Source organism: Tachysurus fulvidraco, chromosome 23 (genome assembly GCF_022655615.1).
Source record: "Tachysurus fulvidraco isolate hzauxx_2018 chromosome 23, HZAU_PFXX_2.0, whole genome shotgun sequence".
NCBI lineage: Eukaryota > Metazoa > Chordata > Actinopteri > Siluriformes > Bagridae > Tachysurus > Tachysurus fulvidraco.
This window is the reverse complement of record NC_062540.1, coordinates 4,550,153-4,575,373: the sequence shown is the minus strand read 5'-3', so window position 1 is coordinate 4,575,373 and position 25,221 is coordinate 4,550,153. Positions and strand designations below refer to the sequence as shown.

Sequence of the window (25,221 nt, the reverse complement as noted above, 5' to 3'; positions counted from 1 at the left end):
TTTCATACTTTGTTTCCAAAAAAAAATTTTTTTTATTAGGAAATATACAGTTAACATAAATCACCATATGTTTGTCAATGGAACGGCATTTTTTTTTTTATTTATTTAAGACTTAACTCAGAAAGAACAGGAAAACATACAGTCAGGTGACTGGAGCACATTCCGGCTTGTTGTTAAACACTGTGTTTATCCTGTATGCTATCAGACCACTGGTTTATCCGCCAAGCCGAGTCACAACGTATCCCTCGGGCTACGCCATGTACCTGAGAGCGAGAGGCACAACCAGTAGTGTCAGCGCAGCCATGTGCCTTAAAACACTAACTTATTGTAGAGGTGACTGACGACTGATTGGAATGTGTCCAGACCAGATCTGACTAGAAAGGTATTAATTAAAAAATTCCAACCTGCTTTAAATCACCTAAAGACAGACTGGTAGACACACACACACACACACACACACACACACACTCACTCACTCACTCACTCACTCACACTCAAACACACACTCACACTCACTCTCTCACGCGCACTCTCTCTCACACGCACTCGCTCACACTCAAACACATACACACACTCACTCACACACTCACTCTCTCACACGCACTCTCTCTCACACGCACTCACTCACACTCAAACACATACACACACTCACTCACACACATTCACACACACTCACTCACACACTCTCTCTCTCACACGCACTCTCTCTCACACGCACTCTCTCACACTCAAACACATACACTCACACACTCTCTCTCACACGCACTCTCACTCACACTCACTCTCTCTCACACGCACTCTCTCTCACACGCGCACTCACTCACACTCACTCTCTCACACGCACTCACTCTCTCACACGCACTCACTCACTCACACACACACTCACACACACACTCACACACACACTCACTCACACACTCACTCACACACATACACACACTCACACACACATTCACTCACACACACACACACACACACACACACACACACATTCACTCACACACATTCACTCACTCACACACTCACTCACTCACACACACACACAAACACTCACACACACATTCACTCACTCACACACACACACACACTCACTCACTCACACACACTCACTCACACACACACACTCACTCACACACACACACACACACACACACTCACTCACACACACACAAACTAAACTAGCTTTCTTAGCTTTTAGGAAACACCCTATATACATTTGTACATTTCAAACATACAAACAGGGCTCCGTAGAAATACTGTAACATGTATACCACCGTACAACCGCAGCAGCAAAACAAGGTTATATAAAATACTGAACCTATTGCTTATAAACCTTACAACCAAAACACTTTACAGCAAACAAACTAAAAAATAAATAAAAGGTTATGCTGACTGAACGGAGTAATGTAACTGAACGTAACTACCGTGCTGTGATTTGGTCGGAGGTTGGAAGTATAAGTGCTTGCAAATTTAATTCAAATCACAAAAACACAGGCAAGAGAAGCGTTACCGCTAAATTACGAGGCAAGGAGTGTGATCGATCGAAAGGAGGAGGTAAATAAATAAATAAATAAATCAAAAAAGTTTCCCGTGGTACAAAACATTCATAGAGGGGAAAAAAATTATTTGTAGAAAATCGAGATCTTCAGTACACGATGGATTCGTTCTTTCGCTGATTGACCTGATCTCCTGAATTTTTTGTTTCGATTTCTTTTTGGCGATCGAAGTCTTAACCGTCGGTGATTGGACAATGATCAGAGATTGGAGTGTTGCACGGGATGAGGATTGACCCACTTGTACGTTCCTCCGTAGTGGAATCCCACTCTCTTCATCAGCTCGTCCGCCTCTTTCGGCCCGCGACTAGCGAAGAAACGGGAAATGACGGTCATGACACTTAAAGCATGGGAATTGGATTAAAACCTGCGTCGGCGTGACCAAAACGTCCTACCTTCCATATGGGTAAGGGATCGGTCGTGTCCTTTCTGCTTCGATCTGGTGGAGTAGAGGGGTGAAAATTCTCCAGGCTTCTTTGAGCTCATCACTGAAACACACACAGACAGCAGGATGTGACGGACTGACCGTTCGGATACACGGCGGTGCTGTGATGTAGAAATGTTGAAAAGGAGACTCGCCTGCGCACGAAGTGCATCTGACTTCCGCTGAATACGTCCAGAATAAGACGCTCGTAAGCATCAGGAAGCTTCACGTCCTGTATAAGGGTTGTGTTTTATTTTTTTATTGTATCTGCGCATATTTGTCATTATACATTAACGATGCACTATATTGCCAAAAGTATGTAGCCACTCAAGTTGTTCCACAAACCAGGTCTTCATGGAGCTTCAGGGTTTCCCGCAGAAAATTGCCCCCCAGGGGCAGGGCTTCTTTGTGAGATAGACCACAGACTCTGTACTACGTTTAACAATTATTAAAAACAGGCATGTGCAACCTAGCTAGCAGGGGAAGAACTCAAACAACAAAATCACCAGCTAACTTACTTTAAATTTAACTATCGGCTTGTACACTAACAGGCTTAAATAAACCCAACACATACGTTCACTTACAGTTCTCATGGACACGCGTTTTATCAACTGGCTAGTTATCCTCCAGACAGTGACGGACCATGTCTTTCTCTCGTTTCCGCTCGCGGTGTGAAGCGTGTCCGCGCTATTCTCCGAGATGCACTTGACGGCCTTTTGTGCAGCGGAATTTTTTTTTGGCCTAGTTAAGGCGGTAGGGTTTCCCAGCTTAGGCGAGCCGCCCGAACTACAAAGTGCTGCGGGAAACCCTGAGCTTGTCTTGTGAACACAGACACTGTCAGGCTGAAACCGGTCCAACAGATCTGGTTAAGAGAACGATTTATATACTGTAGCGTTTTATACAACCGTCTGCTTTAAACTTTGTGGAGACTTCGGGCCTTTTTACACCTGGTCACTTCATGTGTTTTTCTCTGATCTAATAGCTATCTGATTTGTTAAAGCTGTTCCACTTACATTAGGCCGCATAAATGTGTCTCTGCCAATCGGATATCGGTAAATATATTTGACCTCATTTCTGGGGTAATTGAAATGGAACACGCTTTGGTGTATGTACTTACATATACTTTTGTTTCTATATGGTTTACAAAGCTTTTGTTGGACGCTTTCATCGCTCCAAAGAGCAATAAGTGCCTGCGTGTCGTACATGTTATTCGTTTCTGGCGCGATGCACGACTCGTGAGTCACCTGCGAGTGACGTACTTCCGTTTGGGAGGAGTATAGCGCTGACGTATGTGGCTCGAACAACCACATTCATCTGAAACGCGTCCCAGACCACCTCCTGAAGGGGTTTGAGCGATCGGATTTATATCCGTCTGGAAAATGTTTCAGAGGGCATTTACACCTGGTCTTTCTACCATCACAGAAAACGCATGAAGTGACCAGGTGTAAAAAGCCCCTCAGGGAAGGTCCACATGTGTGTGACAGGCTGGTGTTTACATACTTTTGGCCATGTGCATTATTAACCTTGTTTTTAAAGTTACAAAAACATATTTTTTATATATATATATCATGATCATCGTTTACATTCTGTCACTGTGTCAGACGTGAAAGGAATGATTGTGTAGTTTTGCCTTGTATCTGCTGCGGTAGGTCAGGTCCAGCTCCGTCTCTTCGGGGTTAAAGTACACACCAGGCTTTTTGCTCATCATTTTGGCATAAATAGCCTCGTTAGGCTGCACGCGCACGACCAGCTCGTTCCTCTGGCACTGCGAATTAAAGATGTCACCTGGCACGTCGGTGAACTGCAGCCTCACCTCAGCCTTGCGCTCATTCAAGGCCTTTCCACAACGCAGGATGAAGGGAACCCCTGTTTCAAAGAAGAATCAACAAAATTAGGCATAAGGCCACACACATGGTTCCTTGCTGTCTAGTGAGAAACGACGTCGCACCTTCCCAGCGTTCGTTATGAATGTAGAGCACTACAGTGGCGAAAGTGGCCGTGTGGGAGGCTTTGGGAACGGTGGGGTCGTCCAAGTAACCCAGTTTAGCTTCGCCTTCCCCGTCAGGGTTCCCCTCGTACTGCCCCAGCACGACATCACACAGAGTCACTGGTGCTATGCACTTCAATACCTTCACCTGAAGGATGTAAACAGACATCAGACAATTTCACCTTCCCACTTTTAACCACCAACTGACTGGAAATATTTGTCGCTTCATCCGTTTTTGAAGACGAGATGAATCGTCTCGTTTTTAGTTAAAAAAAAAAAGTGTGATATTTTCATGATACCTTCTCGTCTCTCACATCGTCGGAGTTGGTGGAAGCCGGCTTCTCCATGGCGACCAGCGTGAGCATCTGGAGAAGATGATTTTGCATGACATCACTGTGAGGAAGGAAGGTGAAAAGGAAGTGAAATACAAGCTTCATCCTATATCAGGGAAGTCAATAACCGAGCTAAAATGTGCAATGTTTTGGTTGGATGAGAAGAGTTCATTAAATTTCTCACTCCACAAAAAAAACAACATTTTAAAAACATTGAACGGTTTCTTACCGAATAATACCAAAGTCATCAAAGTATCCTCCTCTCCCGTGAGTTCCGAAAGGTTCCTTAAAAGTCAGAATGACGCAGGCCACGCTGTCCCTGTTCCAGATCGGGCCGAATATTCTGTTCCCAAACCTGGAAGAACCCATGAGAATAATGCTGGACTGCAATGTGTGTGTTACAATCAGTTCCTGCCTTGAAAATATTGTAAGGAAGGCACAAGATGCTAAAAGGTGCCATGTGGAGAACCTGTTTGTCTCAGAATATTAAATCCTCTATCTATATTAATATGCCATCAAATTTGTTGATGGGCATTTGCCTAAATCTGGTTAAAAGATTTCATTCATTCATTCATTTTCTACCGCTTATTCGAACTACCTCGGGTCACGGGGAGCCTGTGCCTATCTCAGGCGTCATCGGGCATCGAGGCAGGATACACCCTGGACGGAGTGCCAACCCATCACAGGGCACACACACACTCTCATTCACTCACACACACACACTACAGACAATTTTCCAGAGATGCCAATCAACCTACCATGCATGTCTTTGGACCGGGGGAGGAAACCGGAGTACCCGGAGGAAACCCCCGAGGCACGTGGAGAACATGCAAACTCCACACACACAAGGCGGAGGCGGGAATCGAACCCCAACCCTGGAGGTGTGAGGTAAACGTGCTAACCACAAAGCCACCGTGCCCTCCTAAAAGATTTCTGGATTATAGTTATTTTGATAGACAACAGAGTTGCTTTAGGTGCCTACAGAACTACTCCAATCTTCAGAAAAGTCTCTTCATTGCTGTGTTCAATTAAAAACAATTCAAATCACATGATTAACGAAAACCACTCGACTGAACAGTGTGAAATCCATCACCTGAGGACCATGAGGTTCTGCACCATCTCCTTCCCCAGATAGTGGTCTATACGGTAGATCTGATCCTCACTGAAAAGGGAAGAAAGATGTGCCGACAGTTCCTCTGAGCTCTGCAGGTCCCGGCCGAACGGTTTCTCCACAATCACCCTGTTCCAGCCCCTAGAGAGAGAGAGAGAGAAAGTGTGAGAGAAGAAGTGTGTGAGAACGATGTAGGGCAAGAAGCAGCAAGTGAGGAGAAAAGATAAGAGAGACACAAAGCGAGACCGACAGAATGATACAGCGAGAGAGGGAGAAGAAGAAAAAAGATGACGTGGAAAAGACAAAAGATAGGGGGAGACAGAGAGTCACTGAGTGAAGGACAAACAAAGAGAGTAAGACACAGACAGACAGACATGAAGATGTGAAGGCGGTCGTTTTAACGAACAAATTCAGGATATCTTTTTTATCAAAACGTTCTCTTAAAAATCCCCTTAGACCGCCTGAAACAGGTCGATCCTATTTTCCTTTGTGTTACTCAGGGTGTTGCTGCAGGGACAGTGAGAGTGTGATGTGTTGGTAGTCACTGACGTGTTGCTCATGCAGTGCTGGCGAATGTTGGTGGTGACGCTGTGATACACGCTGGGTGGCAGTGCCAGGTAGAAGATGTAGTTGGCACCTGTACCATGGCACAAAGAGTTCAGGTGGGACTGCAGCTGGGAGAAAGCCTCTCCTTCTGTATAGCGTCCGGTCAGGTAAGAGTTCCTCTGGAAAAATGCTACGAGACGCTCATTATCACCATCTTTAACCTGAAACCATGAAAAACAAAATGATTAGAATTTTTTTTTTTGCATGCCAAGCTACATTTTTGTCTTGTTCGGTGCTTAAATAATAAATTGTGTAACGGATGTGGCGTAAGAGGAATAAAACGCTTCTGGATGTGCTCTTATAGTAAAAGCCATAAACTTCAGAGGAATAGTAACACTACTTCACCTCAGTCTACACTGATAAGCTGGTTGTAAATGATGTTGATCCCATTATGGGATGTTGACCTGCAAGATCCATAAAATTGTTCATATCATGCCAATGACTAATACGAACACTTTATGGCCCTTCACCTTCATGTACGGTAAAGAGGCAGCGCGGATGTCATCCGTGGTCAGGTGGGAACGAGCAAACCCAACAAAGTAGGTCTCCTCTGGTAGGAGTCCATCCTTGAAAAGCCACCTTAAAAACAGGATTAGGTAAATAACTGCACACACACACACACACATTAGCAGTGTTCGGACACTCACCAAAGTGTTGGGTAAATCTTCTTCTTGGCAAGATCCCCCTTTGACAGTGAGAGAAAGAGAATAAAAACCAAATGATTTGACTTTTTTGGCTTGCAATCGTTACTTCAGTGTAATGCGAGTGTCCACTCATGTGTGAGTGAAGAGCCAGTGTACTTCCTAGTACCAAAGCTAGTGACACTTTCATCCGGCTCAATCCGAAGTTAACAGGCCGTGAAGCATGAGTCTGCAAAACACACCATAAAGGAACCTCTGTCCCTCACAAAACCTGCTCTACAGCAAGCATGAAAATGCGAGCATGGTTTACTAGATCTCCGTGGCACAACCCTTTAAAAGAGGAAGTGGAGTTTCACAGCTCAGGCTAGTTCGTTACTTTGTTAGAAGACGGTCGTGTTTTCATCTGTACAGTTTACTACTAAACAAGACATCGACCATGAATGACGCTGCCACATAGTCAGTTCATTTAGACAACTGACAAACATCGTCTGATTGTAAAACGGTAGCATGGCAGAAAAGCTACTGATTCACTGAATGGGAAATAACACAAAAGAAGTACATTTGCTTTTACATCTTGTAGCAGGTTTTTTGCTCTCATCATTTATTAAGCATAGAGCAGTGGTATCTTTTTTCTTTTTCACTTTGGATTGATGTACACCTGGAAAACTCGCCTGGCCATCTCATTCCTGATCAAGGGCTTTTGTGGTAAAAAAATTTTTTTGGGGTGTTTGGAGAAGTTTAGCAGCAAAACGCTCGATTTAAGTTTCCATTTCTAACAGTTTCCTTTCTTTAATTCTCCTCATTCAGGAAGGATGATATGTGAACTTAGTTAATGGACACCTGAGATCCAAATTTGAGTAGATTTTTTTTAATTAACTTACTGAAATCTACACTACACTGCGGTGACACGGACTGTCTCATTAATACTAATACTTCACATTAATACTAATATTCACTTGCATTTCTGCTCCACACTGTACATTCTGTTACATCTTTTCAACCGATTATAATTGTATATAACTCTAAATTCACAACTTACCCTAGTTTCTATTTATGTATATTTCCTGGTTACTCTTGCACATACAATGTACATAATGTGTGTCTACTTTATGTACAAACAATGTACATAACGTAGACACACACACACACACACACACATACATAATTATATATTTTAGATATTATTCCTTTTTTGCAGATGCTATAATTATGCACACATTATGCACTTATGTTGTACATAAACAGATATTTATCTGCATTTTGCTATGTACCTGTACTATGCATATTATCTGTACATACACTATAATTTCCTGGTTACTCTTGTACATACAAGATACATAATGTAGACACACACACACACACACACACACACACACACATATATATATATATATATTTTTATATATATATATATACACACACACATTTATTTTGGATATTATTCCTATTTAGCACATGCTATAATTATGCACATATTATGCACTTATGTTGTACATAAACAGACATTTATCTGCATTTTGCTATGTACCTGTACTATTTCTATCTATCTATCTATCTATCTATCTATCTATCTATCTATCCTTCTATCACAAACCGGGCTAATTTCTTAGAAGCCAACAAGCCAGTTTGATAAAGCAGATAAGGGTTTATGGGGTGTTTGGGGGGGTAATTATGGGATGTTTGGGGGTAATTATGGGATGTTTGGGGGCGTGCTCTCAAATATTCTGATAAGGATCGAGGTGTGGAAGTTTTCTATATAAATTTAAATATTTTTATTAATAGTTTAACTGTAGAATTCGGCTCCAGCCCTAAATCAAGACACCGTCTACAGCTAAAGAGTTGTATTAATTCGGTGACTCTCTGCATTACTTACCGAAGCGCCCATGATAACGAACACATGAGAAACCAGTCGAAATTCATGGTCATCATAGAGCTCCTTCCGGATCTCCCCAAACACCTCCGACTGAGAGCGCGCTAACCGACTCATACTGCTAATAACGACACTAACGGTACTAACAATAGTTATGCTACCATAGAAACAAGCAGCTCGTGCCACCTTACTGGACTAACGGGCCAGAAAACAGCGCTGATGGAGATAATCCGATTTCAGGCCTGCTCATGAGATTATTATCAAGTTAGCACTTTACTGCAAACGGTGATCGTTTCCGCATTAACATACATACACTATTTTAGTTTATGACCTAGTATGCATTGGAATTAAAACGGTTTATAACGAGCACGCGCGAGGATAAGACGCACGCGGTGCCTTCCCAGTAAAAATCTATACGAGCTTCCGGCCAATCGGATTTGTCGTGTCGTGACCATCCAACCAATCAGATGCGTCGTGGGTTATGTCGTCATTCCGGGTCGCAGAAGCATGTAAACAATTGTAGGAAAAATCCAACGCCGATAAAAACAAAGGAAATATATAAATATATAAATAAACAAATATGTAGATGATCATCACTAGCAGGAAAAGTCAATTGACAAAAACAACAAGAAAAAAAATGCAAATTTTTAAATGCACGAATATAACCAAACACATTAAAAGAATATAATGTATTAACAAGTCAATAAATTCTATTTTTCCATTTAAATCACAGACTCTAGATTAAACTGTGTAACTAGTGATTTTGTTAATTATTAAACATTATCACCTACAAAGGTCACTTCCAATCACAGGCACTCCCTCTTCCAATCATGCAGGTGAATTACAGAACAATGTAGGTATATAAAAAAAAAGAAGTAAACCTGATAAATCAGATTTTATTACAGCCAACTAAAAGTAGACATCTATAAATATCCTCCACCTGAGAAAACAATGTGATCAAAGTCATGGAGTAGATTGAAAAGTCACAAGAAAACTTTAATTAGATCAAGAACAAAAAACATATTCGTTTCATGTGTTCACTTAATAGTCTTAGAGCTGGTTCACAATCGTGGTCATCGACAGAGTCGTATAACTTAAGTAGAACGTATTAGGGAGTTGAGTAAGACTGGAGTACCATAATCGTTAAAAAAAATCTTTCTTGATGAAACACCCAACCAGAGTTTGACTTGTAGCAGGAAAACAGAATGATTTTAAGATAAATTAACATGTACCATGATTTACTGGCAAAACAAAAGGCGGCCTCATCCGCCTTCTAATAAAATTGAAAAATAAAAATACCTATACAGTCTTAAAAACATAAATAAAATCTTTAAAAGTAGCAGTTAGTAGGCTGAAAAGCATATTTTTGGTGAGCACATGTAAACAATACTGCAGTCTGATCTTTCTGTCCCACAGTTCCTCAGTTTTTATAGAAGGTGCTTCCACTCGCATTCCTGAGTCACATGACATTCAAAACAGTTTTTTTTTCTCTTTTTTTAAAGTTCGGTCCATTGAGTAGAAATAAATGACCCAACATGCTATCAGTTCACACACATGGGTGAGGAGTGAGCTCCAGTGTGCTTCACAGCACACAAGCCCAAGTTTCGTCTGTCCTTCTGGCGGGATTCCAGTGTGACTTCCAAAACATTTCAACAGAGATGGAGATCAGCTTAACACCCAGTGCTGATTCATGTCTCTTGAGTCACAGTTGCTCATGACTATCTTGTCGTTCTTCAAGTCCAGGCACTTACCTGAGGGAGGATTTTTTACTAGCTGCTCCTACAAAACAACAAAAAGACGTAGTTTGATTAGTAAGCATTGCTTATTAAAGCAGCTGCAAAAATAAAAATATATTCGAACACTCGTTTATTTGTGTAAAAAAAAAAAAATCAGTACTCAAACTTATAAATTCTAACAACAAGAAAGACCTGGTGTTTGAGTTTGCTTTTAATCTTTTCCTTGTAATTCTACCCATTTTCTCATTTAACAGTTATTCCCTGCTCGTCCGATCGTTTTGCTTTGGATGCAAGTGCTGCATCTTTGTTTTGCTGCATTGTACCATGCTTTTTCTTTTTAAGCCATCAGTGTTTTAGGTGTTTTGGCACATCTAATCATTCAGAGCTCTATCATGCATGACATGTCTTCCCTGGTGATGCATCATACAGTAGCTCCTATGATGCATAGCTCCTTTTACTCAAGGAAATATCAGTCAGTGAAATTGGTCGATTTCTTTGTTGTTTTTTTACACAGCACAAAGTGGTACAAAAGAAGCAGCACCGTTTGTGGTTTACATTCTACCCAGAAATAGAAACCTCATGCTCAGTTGTCAAAATCTGCATTGCTTATGTTCCGTAATTGTTGCAGCAATACTGCCAATTCTTGTCAGCATGGCCCTGCACAATTTCTCTTTTTTTTTTTACAGATTACATGAAATCTTGCCAAGGTAGTTGAACTGAGTGTTCAGTCAAAAAAAAAAAAAAAAAAAACACCTCAGTGAAGATCCACTCCTGTTCAGGTGCGATGCTTGTACCACGACCCCTTAGCTGGCACTGCTCGATCTTCACTTGGTCAGGGTATGTGGTGGCATGCAGACACAACTGTTTGCCCAAGTTGTGCCTAAGCTCCTGGTGTGTTGAGTACTCAAAGTACTGCAAAGGAAAAAAGTAATTAAAGAAAATGAATATATATTTTTTCTAAACCTAAATTCTTTGTTCTCTGCTTTTTTCTAATTCACATAAACATAGTTTTTAACCAATAGCAAATGGTCTTACCTGATTTCCTCCCATGTTGTGGCATACATACATAATCACAGGTTTTCCCCCGTTATTATTCTCTCCCACATCCAGACAGCTCTGAGACCCCAAGTTTTTGAGCTGCATGATGCCAAAAAGATCACAGAGTCAACTCATACTGTATATGATGAACTGAAATTTCTTGAAAGAGATTGTAGGCAAGTTGAAATGAAGACTCACTGCGCCGAATTTAGTAGGGCTAAGATCGGGAATAAAAGCTTCTGGATAGACGTTGTTCAAATACCAGGTAAAGTTCTTGCAGTGTAGATTTTCTCGGAGGTTCAGCCTATCTGTGATATCACCATAGCTATTCTGCAGGACCCAAAACAAAACGTGTTTTGGTTAAACAGAAAAACTCAACAGAACTGGAGACCAGAGATAAGGACATTGCTCAGTTTAATGGCTTGCAACTTGCTCCAATGCTCAAACACTATCACTGGATTACACAACCCCCGCTACATCACAATCAAATAACTTTCTGTAAGACAACCTGAGGTTGTCTTACAGAAAACAACAAACAAACAAAAAAAATGTAAATGAATCTAAAACATAAGCCTATGCACCAAGCTAGAGACTCTGTATTCGACTTGGTCCCTAAAGCTAGAGACTCTGTATTCGACTTGGTCCCTAAAGCTAGAGACTCTGTATTCGACTTGGTCCCTAAAGCTAGAGACTCTGTATTCGACTTGGTCCCTAAGGCTAGAGACTCTGTATTCGACTTGGTCCCTAAAGCTAGAGACTCTGTATTCGACTTGGTCCCTAAAGCTAGAGACTCTGTATTCGACTTGGTCCCTAAAGCTAGAGACTCTGTATTCGACTTGGTCCCTAAGGCTAGAGACTCTGTATTCGACTTGGTCCCTAAAGCTAGAGACTCTGTATTCGACTTGGTCCCTAAAGCTAGAGACTCTGTATTCGACTTGGTCCCTAAAGCTAGAGACTTTGAATTCAACTCTCTCTCTAAAGCTGGAGACTCTATGTTCGACTTGGACCACAAAAATGTCACCACAAAAATGTCAGTGTGTCAGTGAAAAAAAGTCATTGGACTGAATTCTGCATTATTGTAAATGCTGTAACTACACCATTGATGCCATGCCCAATAAAAAGCTAGTACATGACCAAGCCTGGTGAAGCCAGCTTAAATGTGGTATAATCCTAGGATATACAGTAGCTGCAATCATTTAAGAAGGTTCATGGAAAAATCTGGGATTACGACATCTCTCGGTTTGACACTACTATTCCTTACATGCTCTAATACAAAGCCTAATACATGTGAATTAAAGGAACCCCGTCTCACAGAGTGTCGTTTACCTCTTTCGCCATCCTGGCTGCATTCTGGTTGCGACGGTAATAAATTTGTTTAAAATCGTCCATCCACACCTCGGCCAAGCGGACCTGGTTACGCACGATGACTTCGGTTCCTTTGGGGAAAGTGTGCGGACTTTTGGTGCGGAAGACGTGCCCGACCACAGAGCAGGGGATGATCTCCAGCTGGCCTCCGCATTGCCACACCTGAGCAAATGCTCCCAGTTAGCCGACATGAACTACTAAGCTTAGTGTAGTAAAACTTCTCAGAGAGAGAGAGAGAGAGAGAGAGATAAACAAACCCGAAAGGACATCTCTATGTTCTCGCCACCCCAGATTTCCATTTTGTCGTCATAGGTCCCGATTTCCTCAAAATAGGCTTTGGAAATGGAGAACAAACCGCCGGCAAAGGTTGGTGTTCTGAAGGGAGGAGAAGAGAACAGATGTAAACAGGGTGAAAACCAAAATCTGCCTAATATCTGTGGTGGGGAAAAAACGTGATGTAGGGAATTCCCCTGATTATGTTGCATCTGTTCAGCAGGGTGTTGGTTGTACAGTATGGGCAGAAACAGCAACAAGTCACCGAAAGAAGACTTGGGAGGGTGGGGCTTTATGGTGGTGGTAGAACTTAAGTTTATAGGAAAAGCATAGATCATTTCCTACGTCCCATGTCTGAGTCCACCTCCATATTGGAGGTTATTACATCATCCATTAATAAAACTTAATTTCTTAACAGTGAAAAAGCTAAAACAATGAAAGCCAAAAACCTTTGGGACATTTGGTACAACTCTCTTTGGTACACGGCGTCTACCGAATAAAAGATTTGTCTGTTTTACGCCTCTCACACCATCCTGAAACTGATGATATGAGACTTAACTCGTATATTGTTCAGGGTCACTGCGAGACATAACCTTGCTTTAAGACACAGTTAATGTCGTTTTATCTGCTTGGTGCTTCATACTAAATCTTTCTAGTTTGGTATTTTTCTCCAGTTTTATCTTGCAATTCCGTCAGCGATCTATTCTTTTATAATTCCAGAGTTATAAACCAACAACCTTCCTCCAAGGCAACTCAGCCAACTGAGTCTTTTTTTACCCTCTCTCTTTTGTTTTGTATGTTTGTTTTTGCATTTTTTAATTTACAGGAAGTTAAAGCAAAATTAAATCCACTGTATATTTGTTGGATAAAATAAAATAAAAAAAAAGATTAAATACAAGATATTATTATTATTATTATTATTATTATTATTATTATTATTATTATTATTATTATACGCGTTCGGATTTTCCAGACTGCAAGAATAAAAGAAAACAAACAGTTTTCCATGTAGACTGAAATATAGAAATATGATGCACTGTTCAGTTGTAATAATTTCATCATTCTTCTTTATATCCTTCAGTTCTTCTAGTATAGGGTCCAATATAGTGTCATTTTATATGAACAGATTAACAAAAAATCTTTTTCTTCTTTGGTTATGAAGTTTATTTCAGTGCTCAGATAAAGTGTACAGTCCCTAATGCCACATCTTATGAACCCTTGAAGACCCAAATGTCCAGCACACGGTATGGACTCATAGGGCTATAGGATACACTGCTGAGCTCCTCACAGTGCAACTCCATCACTTACATGTACATTAAGTATAAACATGAAACCACATCTGCACTAGATTATTTTTATACATATTTGTCAAACACGGCCTTGACCGGTAATTACTCGTGCAGCGTGAAGACACTGTGACCTTATTGATGTCACATGGAGCTATACAATGTGTGTGTGGAAGACAAAACAAAAAAATTAGATAGACAGATAGGGAAAGAGAGAGGGTGGGGTGGGGGGGGGAGAATAAGACAGTGACACAGACAGAGAAAAAGAGTGAGGTGGTAGTCATAGTGAGGCACATGAACGCACGCACAAACGTACTCACTCATGCACGCCTGCACGCGAACACACAGAGAGAGAAATAGAGAGAGAGCAGGAGAAAGAGAGAGAGGAAGAGAATGCACAGGAAGGTAGTCAGGAATAGAGGGGATGAGCGAAAGAAAGACACCAAGAAACTAGAAAAATATAAATATAAAAATAAAAACAGAGAATATAGAGAAAGTGAGATTTTAACAGCAGAAACACACACACACACACACACACACACACACACACACACACAGAGATGTTGACAGACACAAAGACAAGAGATGTTGACAGACACAAAGAAACAAAGACAGTGACAGACAGAGAGAGAGAGAGAGAGATAAGAGAGACTCACTTGACAGGGTAGGTCTCATCTTTGCGTTTTGCCTGCTCGTAGTGAGGAATTGCTTCCCAGCCAAACGTCAGGCTCCAGTCAAAGTTTCCACGGTTGTGAGCGCGTGCACTGGCCACCGGCTTGTTAAACCTGAACGTGTTTAAGTCGATGGTGGTGATTTCCGGGCTCACGACAGCCTTCGGCTCTTCCACAATTCGAGCGAGCAGCGGCTCAAGCCAACCATGGAAACACTCGCCTGGAGAAAGAGCGAACAAAAGAAAAACGCGTCAACTTCATTCTTTATTACCACAAGAATGTGATGTGTGAGCATGAATACGACTAGTGGCTTGGCAGGTTTTTCAAACTTCTCAGGTCTTTATGTACGTCTTGAAAGAATCTCTGTGATTCACGTTGAGACATCTCAGTCATTTTTTTTCTTGTTTTCGGCTTAACACACCTCATCTGAGAGCCATCTGAGAGGAGAACTTAGAACGAGCCAGAAATAAAAGCAGGCCGGAAATTTGGAGCTGGTTTTCCTTGCTCCGTTGCACCCTCATGTGAGTCAACACATCCACTTGAACTGAAATGCTGTTAGGTGGAACTGAACGAAATGAACGTAAGCCGAGTTAAATATAACTGTGAAAAGAAAAATGATCCTACAGTGAGCATCGAGGAAGGTGAGGATCTCTCCCTGAGCGTGACTGGCTCCCAGCAGCCGGGCCGTGATGAGTCCCTTCCTCTCCTTCTGACGCACGACTTTAACCACCTTCAGCAGCTTTACGTACTCATCCAGCTCAGAATGCAGGTGACCTTGAAGATGGAAATATATAAGAAAACAAACCAACAACCACCATATAGAAAACTTGTTTTTTTGTTTTTTTTTAATTAATCCTATCAAGGGCTTTAGGATGTGATAAACTAGATCAAGAAGGAACGATATTACAAAATATAATTGCAGTCAAATATATCTGGAAGGATGCTTTTAAAATCTACCTTAAAGCTTAGGATCTTAAAGCAGGAACAAGAATGGTGTTTTTCTTTTTTTTTTCTTTTTTAAAGATCTTGGCAGGGATGGACAAATCATATATTTGTTTGCTAGCTAGCTTAATAATGTATGGTAGGCTAGTTAATTAAGTCTTCTTTACATATAAATGTATAATAAATAAATAATAAAAACAGCGAGTTGTAGTTGTTAGCATCGGCTAACTATTTTCTGTCGCTACTGTATGTTTAACCATGATGTAACATTAGTCGGAAGTCGGAAATGCACAATTGTATGACGATAAAATGTCTTTATTAGCGGTAGCATTCGTTTACCCTTCTGAGAGGTCCAAACGTGTTCCTGCATGACAATGCACCCGTGCACAAAGCACATGGTTCGTCAAGGATGGAGTGGAAGAACTCGAGTATTTTACTAACTCTGACTCAACCCCGCTGAACGCCTGAACGGTAACGCCGAATGCACCGCAGTCTTCCTCGCCTGACAGTTGCCTGATCTCGCTAATGCTCTTGTACCTGAATGAACACAAATCGTGACAGCTACTGTATGCTCCAAAGCCTTCCCAGTAGAGTAGAGGTTATCAGAACTGTGAAGGAGGACTATGTGCTCAACAAGCACATAAGGGTGTGATGGACGTGTCCAAAACAGTTTGGCAGAATAGTTTACTATAGTGTAATATCCGTGCGTACATAAATGGTTTGTTTTGGCTTTTTTGTGGTCTGAGGGAATGTTTGTACGGTGGTAAAAACCCCGTCTTAATTCATGTAGTAAGAGCAACTCGTTTAATATTTATCTAAATAAGGTTCCGAACCTGGACTTTGACTGAAACGATCACCACTCAAAGCAGAAAGACATGAACTTTAAAAACATGAAAGCAAAAAAAATCCAGGAAATATTCATAAAAGAAAAATGTCTGGCTCAGACACTGGTTTGAGTTGCTGATGGGAAATTAGTGCGGATCTTTTCGTTATGAGCTCAAACGTGTCAACAGAGGAGAGAGGAGAACTAGACGAACAAAAACTCGGCATGACTCAATTGTCTAAAAGCGAATAACCTCTTTTTCCATACTCAGAGTTCCCCTTTTTTATTAAACATCCTTCCTTCGGTTTATATTTGAAATCATACAAGAGATGCATTAATGAGCGACGTTTCCTCTTTTGGAAAGATTGCTTCACGGACCGTTTGGTGCCTGAAACGTGGCTTGGGAACTGTGACGTGTTGTACAAATACAGTTACAGGTGGTTGGTGTCGTAGTGGTGCACTTGTTTGTACTTAGGGCAGGGCACTTAAATCAGCAATAAAACGGAGTGCAGAGCCAAGATCCCGGGCTTCATATCGTGCTAAAGCCGTTATCGGCGGTCTCGATAAACACCGCACCCACCTGCAGTGCTGGCATCATCCACCATTATGATTTCTCGCAGCAGGGCAGCCGGGGTGGTGTACAGCACGCTGTAGACGGTGCGCAGCAGGGTGGACCAGGCCTCGTTATGGAACACGATGATCACGCTGGTGTTGGGAAGGGGTGGACACCGGGGAAATTTACGCTCCACACACCTTAGGGACGGAAATGAGTGGTGTAGTGAGAACATAACACCAAAAAATACACAAAGAAATCAGTTAAAAGATGTGTGTGCTGTTAAAGGAAAATAACCAAAGTCAGGGAGGGCCAATAAACCCATGTCACAAAGTATTCCAGAAAGTGATGATTTAAAAAAAAAAAGTTACATACACTAGTTACGACATTACTAGTTACATATAATGTAGAATTTCTTTTTGCGTTTCACTTGCATTATAGAACCTAAGTTACAGTATAGCATTACCTCTGACTGATGATCTCTACTTCCCCAAAAAATGTTAAATAAAACATTTTAATCGCTAAAATAAAACAACAAACCTATATCAGATCGATCGTATCGATCGTATCAAAAATACATTCTTTAATCCATTTTTGTGGAATATATATATTCTCCTTTTTGCCCACACCGAGTATAGAATATATTAACGGTAGAAACGGTCTTGGAATAATCCTGAGTGTAATTCTGATGTTTACTACGATTAGGTAGATTGCTTAAAGATTCCGACTCATTCATGACTCATCTGTTTAACATATTCTTACTAATCATTTTTTAATCATTATTTATTTTTTTGCAATTTGTGGTTTAGGTTCTGAAATACATAGCAGAAATAGCAGGAATTATATAACAGAGTAGCCTATGAGAAATGCCTGGCATATATATATATACATAGCCTCATGCTAATGCTAGTGTTTGAATGTTTTTGTCCTGTCTCACTTCACAGTGGTGGTTAATATGAAGCTCATATAAAAAGTAGACACTCAGGGCTTTGAGGATTTGTTGTGTTTCATAAGAGTTTCTGTTTTATCCAGTTTACTAGAGGCAAGAAATTCATAGAAACATTCCAAATAAACAAAAACACAAAAATATTTCTGTCTTCAAAGTAAATGTTGATATCAAACCCATTTCTGATCTCTGAGATGCCCCAAGTGTTTGTTCAAGTGGTAAGTATCTAAAATTTGAAGGTGTTTATCTCGAAATACTAAAATTCTGTGTAGGGTTATCAACAGAGGGGAAAAACACACGTCTCATACTGGAAGCTAACGAGCTAAGCCTCACAGCTAGAAAATACTTCATTTGATTTATACTGAAAGAAAATGTCCCATGAGTCAGAAAGAAAAAGTAAAAAAATAAAAATAAACATTACAAAGTTGGTTCGACATTCAACACTCTTTAAGCGTGCTCTTTTAGTAGAGCTAATATATAACGGTGTGGAGTTATGGATACCAGACATACCTTAGAAGTTGTTTCATTTGCAATAACATCACATCACAAAGTGTTTAATCTTCCTTTTCAGACTGTCACTATTTTATTTATTAAAGAACCCCACATTCTCTTCTTTATGCATTTATAGCTACATTGACTGGAGTGAACCAGCCACAAATGTTTTCACAGCTATAAACAGTTCTCACAACAAATCTCTCGCTTTTTGTTTCCGTACCAGATTTAACAAGAAAACATGGCTTGAGGAGTTACCAAGAAACCATGAAGAGTAAACGGAGTGTTTCTCGGGACTTGATGATCGTTTCAAATCTCTAACACTGGGGAACTTCAAACTACAACAACGACTGTACACTTCTCACTCACTCACTCATTTTCTACCGAACTACCTCGGGTCACGAGGAGCCTTTGCCTATCTCAGGCGTCATCGGGCATCAAGGCAGGATACACCCTGGAAGGAGTGCCAACCCATCGCAGGGCACACACACACACACTCATTCACTCACACACACACACTACGGACAATTTTCCAGAGATGCCAATCAACCTACCATGCATGTCTTTGGACCGGGGGAGGAAACCGGAGTACCCGGAGGAAACCCCCCGAGGCACGGGGAGAACATGCAAACTCCGCACACACAATGTGGAGGCAGGAATCGAATCCCGACCCTGGAGGTGTGAGGTGAACGTGCTACCCACTAAGCCACCGTGCCCCCCGCTGTACACTTCTTTCATTGTTAAATAACATGCTTTGTGAATCGACCAATCACAATCGAGAATTCAGCACCGTTACATAAAAGTGCTTAACAATTTTTTTTATTTTTTTATTCTGTAAAATTACTGTAAGCAGATATGTATTTTTCCTCTACCCCCACAGTCACTCAGAGACTGGAAAGTACTTTAGCACAGAACTAGAATTACAACACCAGTTTCTGTGACCGGCAATAAACGGACGTCTTTAGTGTATGAGATCATGCCACCTGGAACAACCCAGAGCTGCCACGTTAGTGTTGTTGACTCGCAACAGTTTTCTAAAGAATGCACGTGATCTCTAAATATCCAGGGAAGCAAGATTTTTTGGTCTATTGTTGTTGTTTTTTTTTGTCACGACGGCCACTACAAGTGAAAGCCTAACTAGTAGGTCCTTTTTGAAAACTCTACTGTACATAACCTTATCAGTGACGAGTGTTTGGAGAACAATCATAAATGTTCAGGTTTGACTCTTGAGTCAAAACAGTGCTGCGAAAAGAAAGTGTGTCAATAAAGTAGAGTGTGTTAACAAGAAACCTTGCTCTCTCTCAACACTATTATAGACTGAAGTGTGATATTTTATATAGTCGGATAATGACTAGATGGACCCTGAACTAGAGGCGGGAAAAGAAAAAGAAAAAAACATGCACAAAATGTTCTTACTCTGGTGGCCGTGTGTCTTCTCCAAGGCTGCGGTGCAGGGAGATCCGATCACTAGCAAACTGGTTAAAGCAGTGCCTGGTCATGCCCTCTTCCTTCTCCTTCACTTCCTCTGGAGTGAGAGTGTCCTCCTGGAACGCGTCCCCTCCAGCACCCTTGCTCTTCGGATCCTCCACAGGCCTTTCGAACAACGGTTTGAGATCATTCTGGGTGTAGAAGCCTGGGGGGCAGTTTTTATCTTCTTTCTCTTCTGCAGGGAGCTCTGGAGTGCCTGGTTGGCCTGGAATCTGGAAGGCCAGGTTGTTGACGGCACCACGAACTAATTCCAACACCTGATCTTTCCGGTTTGATAAGTCCTGGAACCAGGGATCTTGATCATTACCACCCACATCTCTCTGAAGCAACACAAGGGCCAGCATGAAGAAAGCACCGCCCAGCATGGCCAGCTTCAGCGGCGAGACACGACGTCTCAGGCGCATCCTGAAGGCTGGAAAACAGGAGGCAGGCAGACTATTATGGAGACATGTAGCATACTATGCAAATAACAGAAACGCTGTGAATGTATACACAAGGATGTATTATACTAATTTCAATAGCAGGAGCAGTTTCAGATAATTATTAACAAATAAAGCTGATGGAATGAAGCGCACCAGGAACTAGATGCAACTACGCGCTATACACACACACACACACGTGCACGATCCAATAGTGCCAGGCTCTGCCCCCCCCCCCCCCCCAAGCTGTTCATTGTGCCATTGTACCAAGCAACACATCACATATCTTAACCACACAACAGAAACGTGTCCCAGAGACGTGTCCCACGTTACAAAACTCTACACCAAAGTTTGCTCTGGAAAAAGTTTAACCCCACTTTATATAATAAAATAATAATAAAAAAAACAACTTTATTTTGCACTTTTCTTATTGTTAAAACATTAAGTTGACCAAACCCCTGTAAACGGAATTCCCACTGTAAACGGTGAAAACGTTAAAATGTACAATGAACTGACAACAAAATAATACACATTATAGATTCTGAGCTTTGAGCTTGTTTGTTTTATTTCAATTTCAAAAGATATGATTTGGGGAAATGAATCTGTTTGGTTTTTGGCACATTAACACTTGCTTAGTAACTCGTTTTTTGAATGAATCCAAAAGATTCTCTTATCTTAAACTGAAGTCATTCAAATATCTAAAAAACTGGTGTAATCCTTCGTGTTTGTCACCTGTATTGTCTTACACACGTTCCCTGTACATCTGGGTTGCCATTGGGTTCCTTTATTCAGTGCAGCCATATAAAAATGCCACTATGTTGATTACCTATGGTATGAATGAATACTGTGAATGGTGTGTTGGACTGGTTTTCCAGCCTGGGGGTGAAACATGATCAAATACTTTCTTAAGGTAGATAGGATGGATGGATGAATGAATGAATGAATCCTGGACAAAATTTTTTTTAACCCAAAACTCCAAAAAGACATGAAAATGCTTGAAAAGGGGCTTTTGTATGTTGTTAGACTTGAGATCAAATTTCCACATACAAAACCTAGACAAAAAAACCCACAATATTTGTTTAATATAAATCTACATTTTTTTTTTTCCAAGTTTGAAATTCAATTCAATTCAAGTTTATTTGTATAGCGCTTTTTACACGGTCAGGGTCATGGTAGATCCTGTAAGCATTCGGTCTGAGGCGTGAATATACAGTACCCCGAATGGGAATACCTCAAAACACACCACATGCGCTCTCTCTCTCTCTCTCTCTCTCTCTCTCTCTCTCTCTCTCTCTCTCTCTCTCTCTCTCACACACACACGCGAATGCACACACACGCACGCACACACCCACGCTCTCTCTCTCTCTCTCTCTCTTTCACACACACCCCCCACCCACCAAAAATAAAGAAAAAAAAAAAAAAGAAAAAGAAAGAAGAGGAGGCAAAGAAAGAAGGAACAGAGAGAGAAAGGGAGAGAGAGAGAGGAAGAAAGAGAGAAAAGAGAGAGGAAAGAAAGAAAGAAAGAGAGATGAAGAAAGAAAGAGAGAGGAAAGAGAGGTAAAGAAAGAAAGAGAAGAGATGGAAAGAAAAAGAGAAAGAGAGAGAAAAGAAAAAAGAAATATAGAGTAAAAGAAAGAAATAAAGAAATAAAGAGAGGAAAAGAAAGAAAGATAGAGATGAAAAGAAAAAGAGAGAGAGAGAAAAAAAAATAAATAGAGTGAAAAGAAAAATAGAGAAGAGGAGAAGAAGAAGATGAGAAAGGAAAATAAAGAAAGAGAAGAGTAAAGATAGGAGATAGATAGGAGAAAAATGAAGAAATAAAGAAAAAGAATAAGAGATAGATGAAAAAAAAGAGCGATAGGAAAGAAAAAGAGAGAGAATGAAAAAAAAAGAGAGATAGGAGAAGAAGAGAAAGAGCGAAATTAAAGAAATAAAAGAGATAGCTAGTATCGAGATATTAAAAAAATACGAACAGATCGAAAGGAAAGCAAGCAGTAGGAGAGATATTAGCGAAGAAAAAAGAAATAAAAATCGCGCTATTACACTCACGCACAGAGGGAGAGAGGGAACGACAACCGCTCTCGCTATGAAAAAACAAACTATCGCGCTCTTAACCACTCACCCTCTCTCTCTCTCTTACACTCACTCACTCTCTCTCTTACACTCACTCACCCTCTCTCTCTCTTACACTCACTCACCCTCTCTCTCTCTCTTACACTCACTCACCCTCTCTCTCTCTTACACTCACTCACCCTCTCTCTCTCTTACACTCACTCACCCTCTCTCTCTCTCTTACACTCACTCACCCTCTCTCTCTCTTACACACACTCTCTCTCACTCACTCAATGCACTTCTTACTTCTCAGTCTAAAGACACTTTTCAGGCTAATCCACAGAGGCCACACATGTGAGTAGACTAATATCATTAGCATTTTTTCTTTTAAACAAAGACTTAACAAACAAGAGTCAAAGGTGGAGCAGAACTACAGTACAAGCATACATTAGCACAAGCCAAACTCTCATCTGTAGCTTTGCAGAACAGGTTCATCTGGTATTTTACATTATTTAACCATGTAAGATATTAAGGTGACCTCAATTACCACAAAATAACTCTGGAGTCTTTAGAAACGATGAATATGTAATACTTAAGGTTCATCTATAACCTAATAACCTAATAATGACTGTTGTTGCTGTCACATAGAGAGATGTATAAAGTACTTCCTCATGGAGTTGAAAAAAAAAACGGTGTGACTCTGAACAGGAAATCCGACTGATTAAATATAACCAAGACACCTTTCTTCATTGGGAGCTGGAAATAGATTCCTGATGTTGTTTAATAAAATAGTAAAAACAAAACAAAACAAAAAAAAGAAAATCGTTGTTTACATTTTATTTAGAACCTAAAAGATTAAAAGCCCACTACAGATCTTAAACTCTTGTCTGATTAAGTGTTTAAAGTAAAAATCATGGTAGGAAGCTGAGATGAAACTATTCCTAAAGGACATTATTATGGATATTAATACACGTCTTATCATCAAATCTTCCCAGCTTAAGACTTACCTGGACGTGGACGTCAGTCAGTGCGCGTGACCGGTAAACTTATTATTTCCTGATCGCGCGTGCGTCCGTGGATGTGTGTAAGGTGTGTGTGTGTGTGTGTGTGTGTGTGTAAGGTGTGTGTGTTCATTCAGGACGTGGTAAACTCTTTAGCTGTTGAAAGAACCTCCGAGCAGAAATACAGCAGCACATCGTCCTCCCGGTTTCTCTTTGAACGCAACAGGTGCCACTCGGCAGAGAGTTTAACCCGCGTCTGCGCGGTCCTAACGCCGCCCGCTGGCAAGGCGAACAAGGTGTTGCTTCACTATAACAGGGCGGTGCTTTAAAACAAATAAATAAATAACGTTTTCTTCCTTCTAGCTGCTCTGAATAAGATGCAAAGAACACACTTTCGAAGCAAATGTCTCCTGCAACTTAATTAAAGTTCTGGAGTGGGCGCAATAGGATTACAAGCATTACCTCGGTATGATATGAATAATAAATAGAGAAGAGATTAAGTACCATCTCGTGTGTCGCGGTCTCGAGCTCTTGGGTTACCGGCTGGTGAGAGTCGAGATTGTAAACTATTGATTGATATGTGAGTATTGAGACTGTGGCCTAAAATATACAAGCAAATAAAAAGGTCTTTAGTGGTGGCAAAGAAACGATATTACACGTTGGACCTGGGCCGGGACTCGAACCCGGGTCGGCAAATGTTCCGAAGGTTCCATAACAACCCATGTTGAGGACAGTCCCTGACCCCCCATCATCATTTGGCTCTTACTATCCTAAGTTAATATGAATAAAATCCTTGTCCTTCAGTATGCATACATACACACTTTAGGATTGTTCCTGAAAACCCTCAACTGTGCAGGACACCAGGTGAGGTGGTGGTACTCTAGGATTAGGGTTGGGAATCTCTGAGGAACCCCCTTATCAATAGAAGTCCACTTGGGTAAGGTGTAAAACATTCAGGGGTATGATAAGTGATACGGCTCAACGTTGATGTAGAGATGATTATTTCCCAATACAGGTGCATCCTGAAGTGTTCCAATGTTGTGGATGTCCCAAAGCTAGCATATTAAATTCACTGTATTAATCATTCTGTTTATAATAAGCTTCCCATTGACAGAATATCTGATTGAATCTGATCCCTATGTCCTTAAAGTCCAAGGATTTGCTAAACGTACACCGGTGGTTATTAAAATGAGCACAAACTAGACATGATTAATTTATTTTGCATGAATTGAGTTGAAGAACAAGACTTCACAGAGCTGGTCAGAGGTCAGAATGCAAGCGGACGTGGACGTGCTAATTGTACAGGTGTATCGGCTTCATATAGCTGGAGAGAAGAGTCGTATTTTGTTTTACGCCATCTAACGATTAGTGGAGACATCCTCCATGTCTGATCTTTGACATGGTTCAAAGAAGACTAAAGAAATAGCTTTATAGTGGGAGCTGTTATCCTTGAGCAAAGAGGCCTATGTAGGACTCATGTAAATACATCTTCCCAAAAATCCTACACACACACACACACACACACACACACACATTAGATAAAGTAACTTAATAAATCAAAAGAAAAATGCATGTTTTTACCCAGTATAGACCTATTTTAGATATGACCGCA

The 25,221-nt window shown here is 40.9% G+C and overlaps 2 protein-coding genes across 3 annotated transcripts; both read right to left on the bottom strand.

Annotated features, from left to right (window-relative positions):
- Positions 1–8,952, bottom strand: LOC113641674 (glucose-6-phosphate 1-dehydrogenase). Of its 2 annotated transcripts, XM_027144566.2 has the most exons (13): positions 8,528–8,952; positions 6,661–6,698; positions 6,484–6,592; positions 5,957–6,174; positions 5,390–5,548; positions 4,526–4,651; positions 4,264–4,357; positions 3,926–4,112; positions 3,608–3,843; positions 2,133–2,209; positions 1,949–2,041; positions 1,795–1,860; positions 1–263 (listed from the first exon to the last, which is right to left on the bottom strand). In XM_027144566.2, exons 1-13 carry the CDS (start codon positions 8,639–8,641, stop codon positions 251–253), a joined length of 1,530 nt encoding a protein of 509 aa, XP_027000367.1. In that variant the 5' UTR covers positions 8,642–8,952; the 3' UTR covers positions 1–250. The 2 variants fall into 2 exon arrangements, with proteins under 2 accessions (XP_027000367.1, XP_027000366.1); XM_027144565.2 differs by lacking the exon at positions 1–263 and having other exon boundaries at positions 1,703–1,860; positions 8,528–8,951.
- A 452-nt stretch (positions 8,953–9,404) lies between these two features.
- Positions 9,405–23,872, bottom strand: galnt6 (UDP-N-acetyl-alpha-D-galactosamine:polypeptide N-acetylgalactosaminyltransferase 6 (GalNAc-T6)). The gene is made up of 11 exons (XM_027144557.2): positions 23,616–23,872; positions 20,066–20,549; positions 17,239–17,411; positions 15,518–15,667; positions 14,879–15,113; positions 12,921–13,038; positions 12,625–12,825; positions 11,497–11,628; positions 11,296–11,397; positions 11,014–11,172; positions 9,405–10,303 (listed from the first exon to the last, which is right to left on the bottom strand). Exons 2-11 carry the CDS (start codon positions 20,539–20,541, stop codon positions 10,190–10,192), a joined length of 1,860 nt encoding a protein of 619 aa, XP_027000358.1. The 5' UTR covers positions 20,542–20,549; positions 23,616–23,872; the 3' UTR covers positions 9,405–10,189.
- Between the last annotated feature and the right edge of the window lie 1,349 nt (positions 23,873–25,221).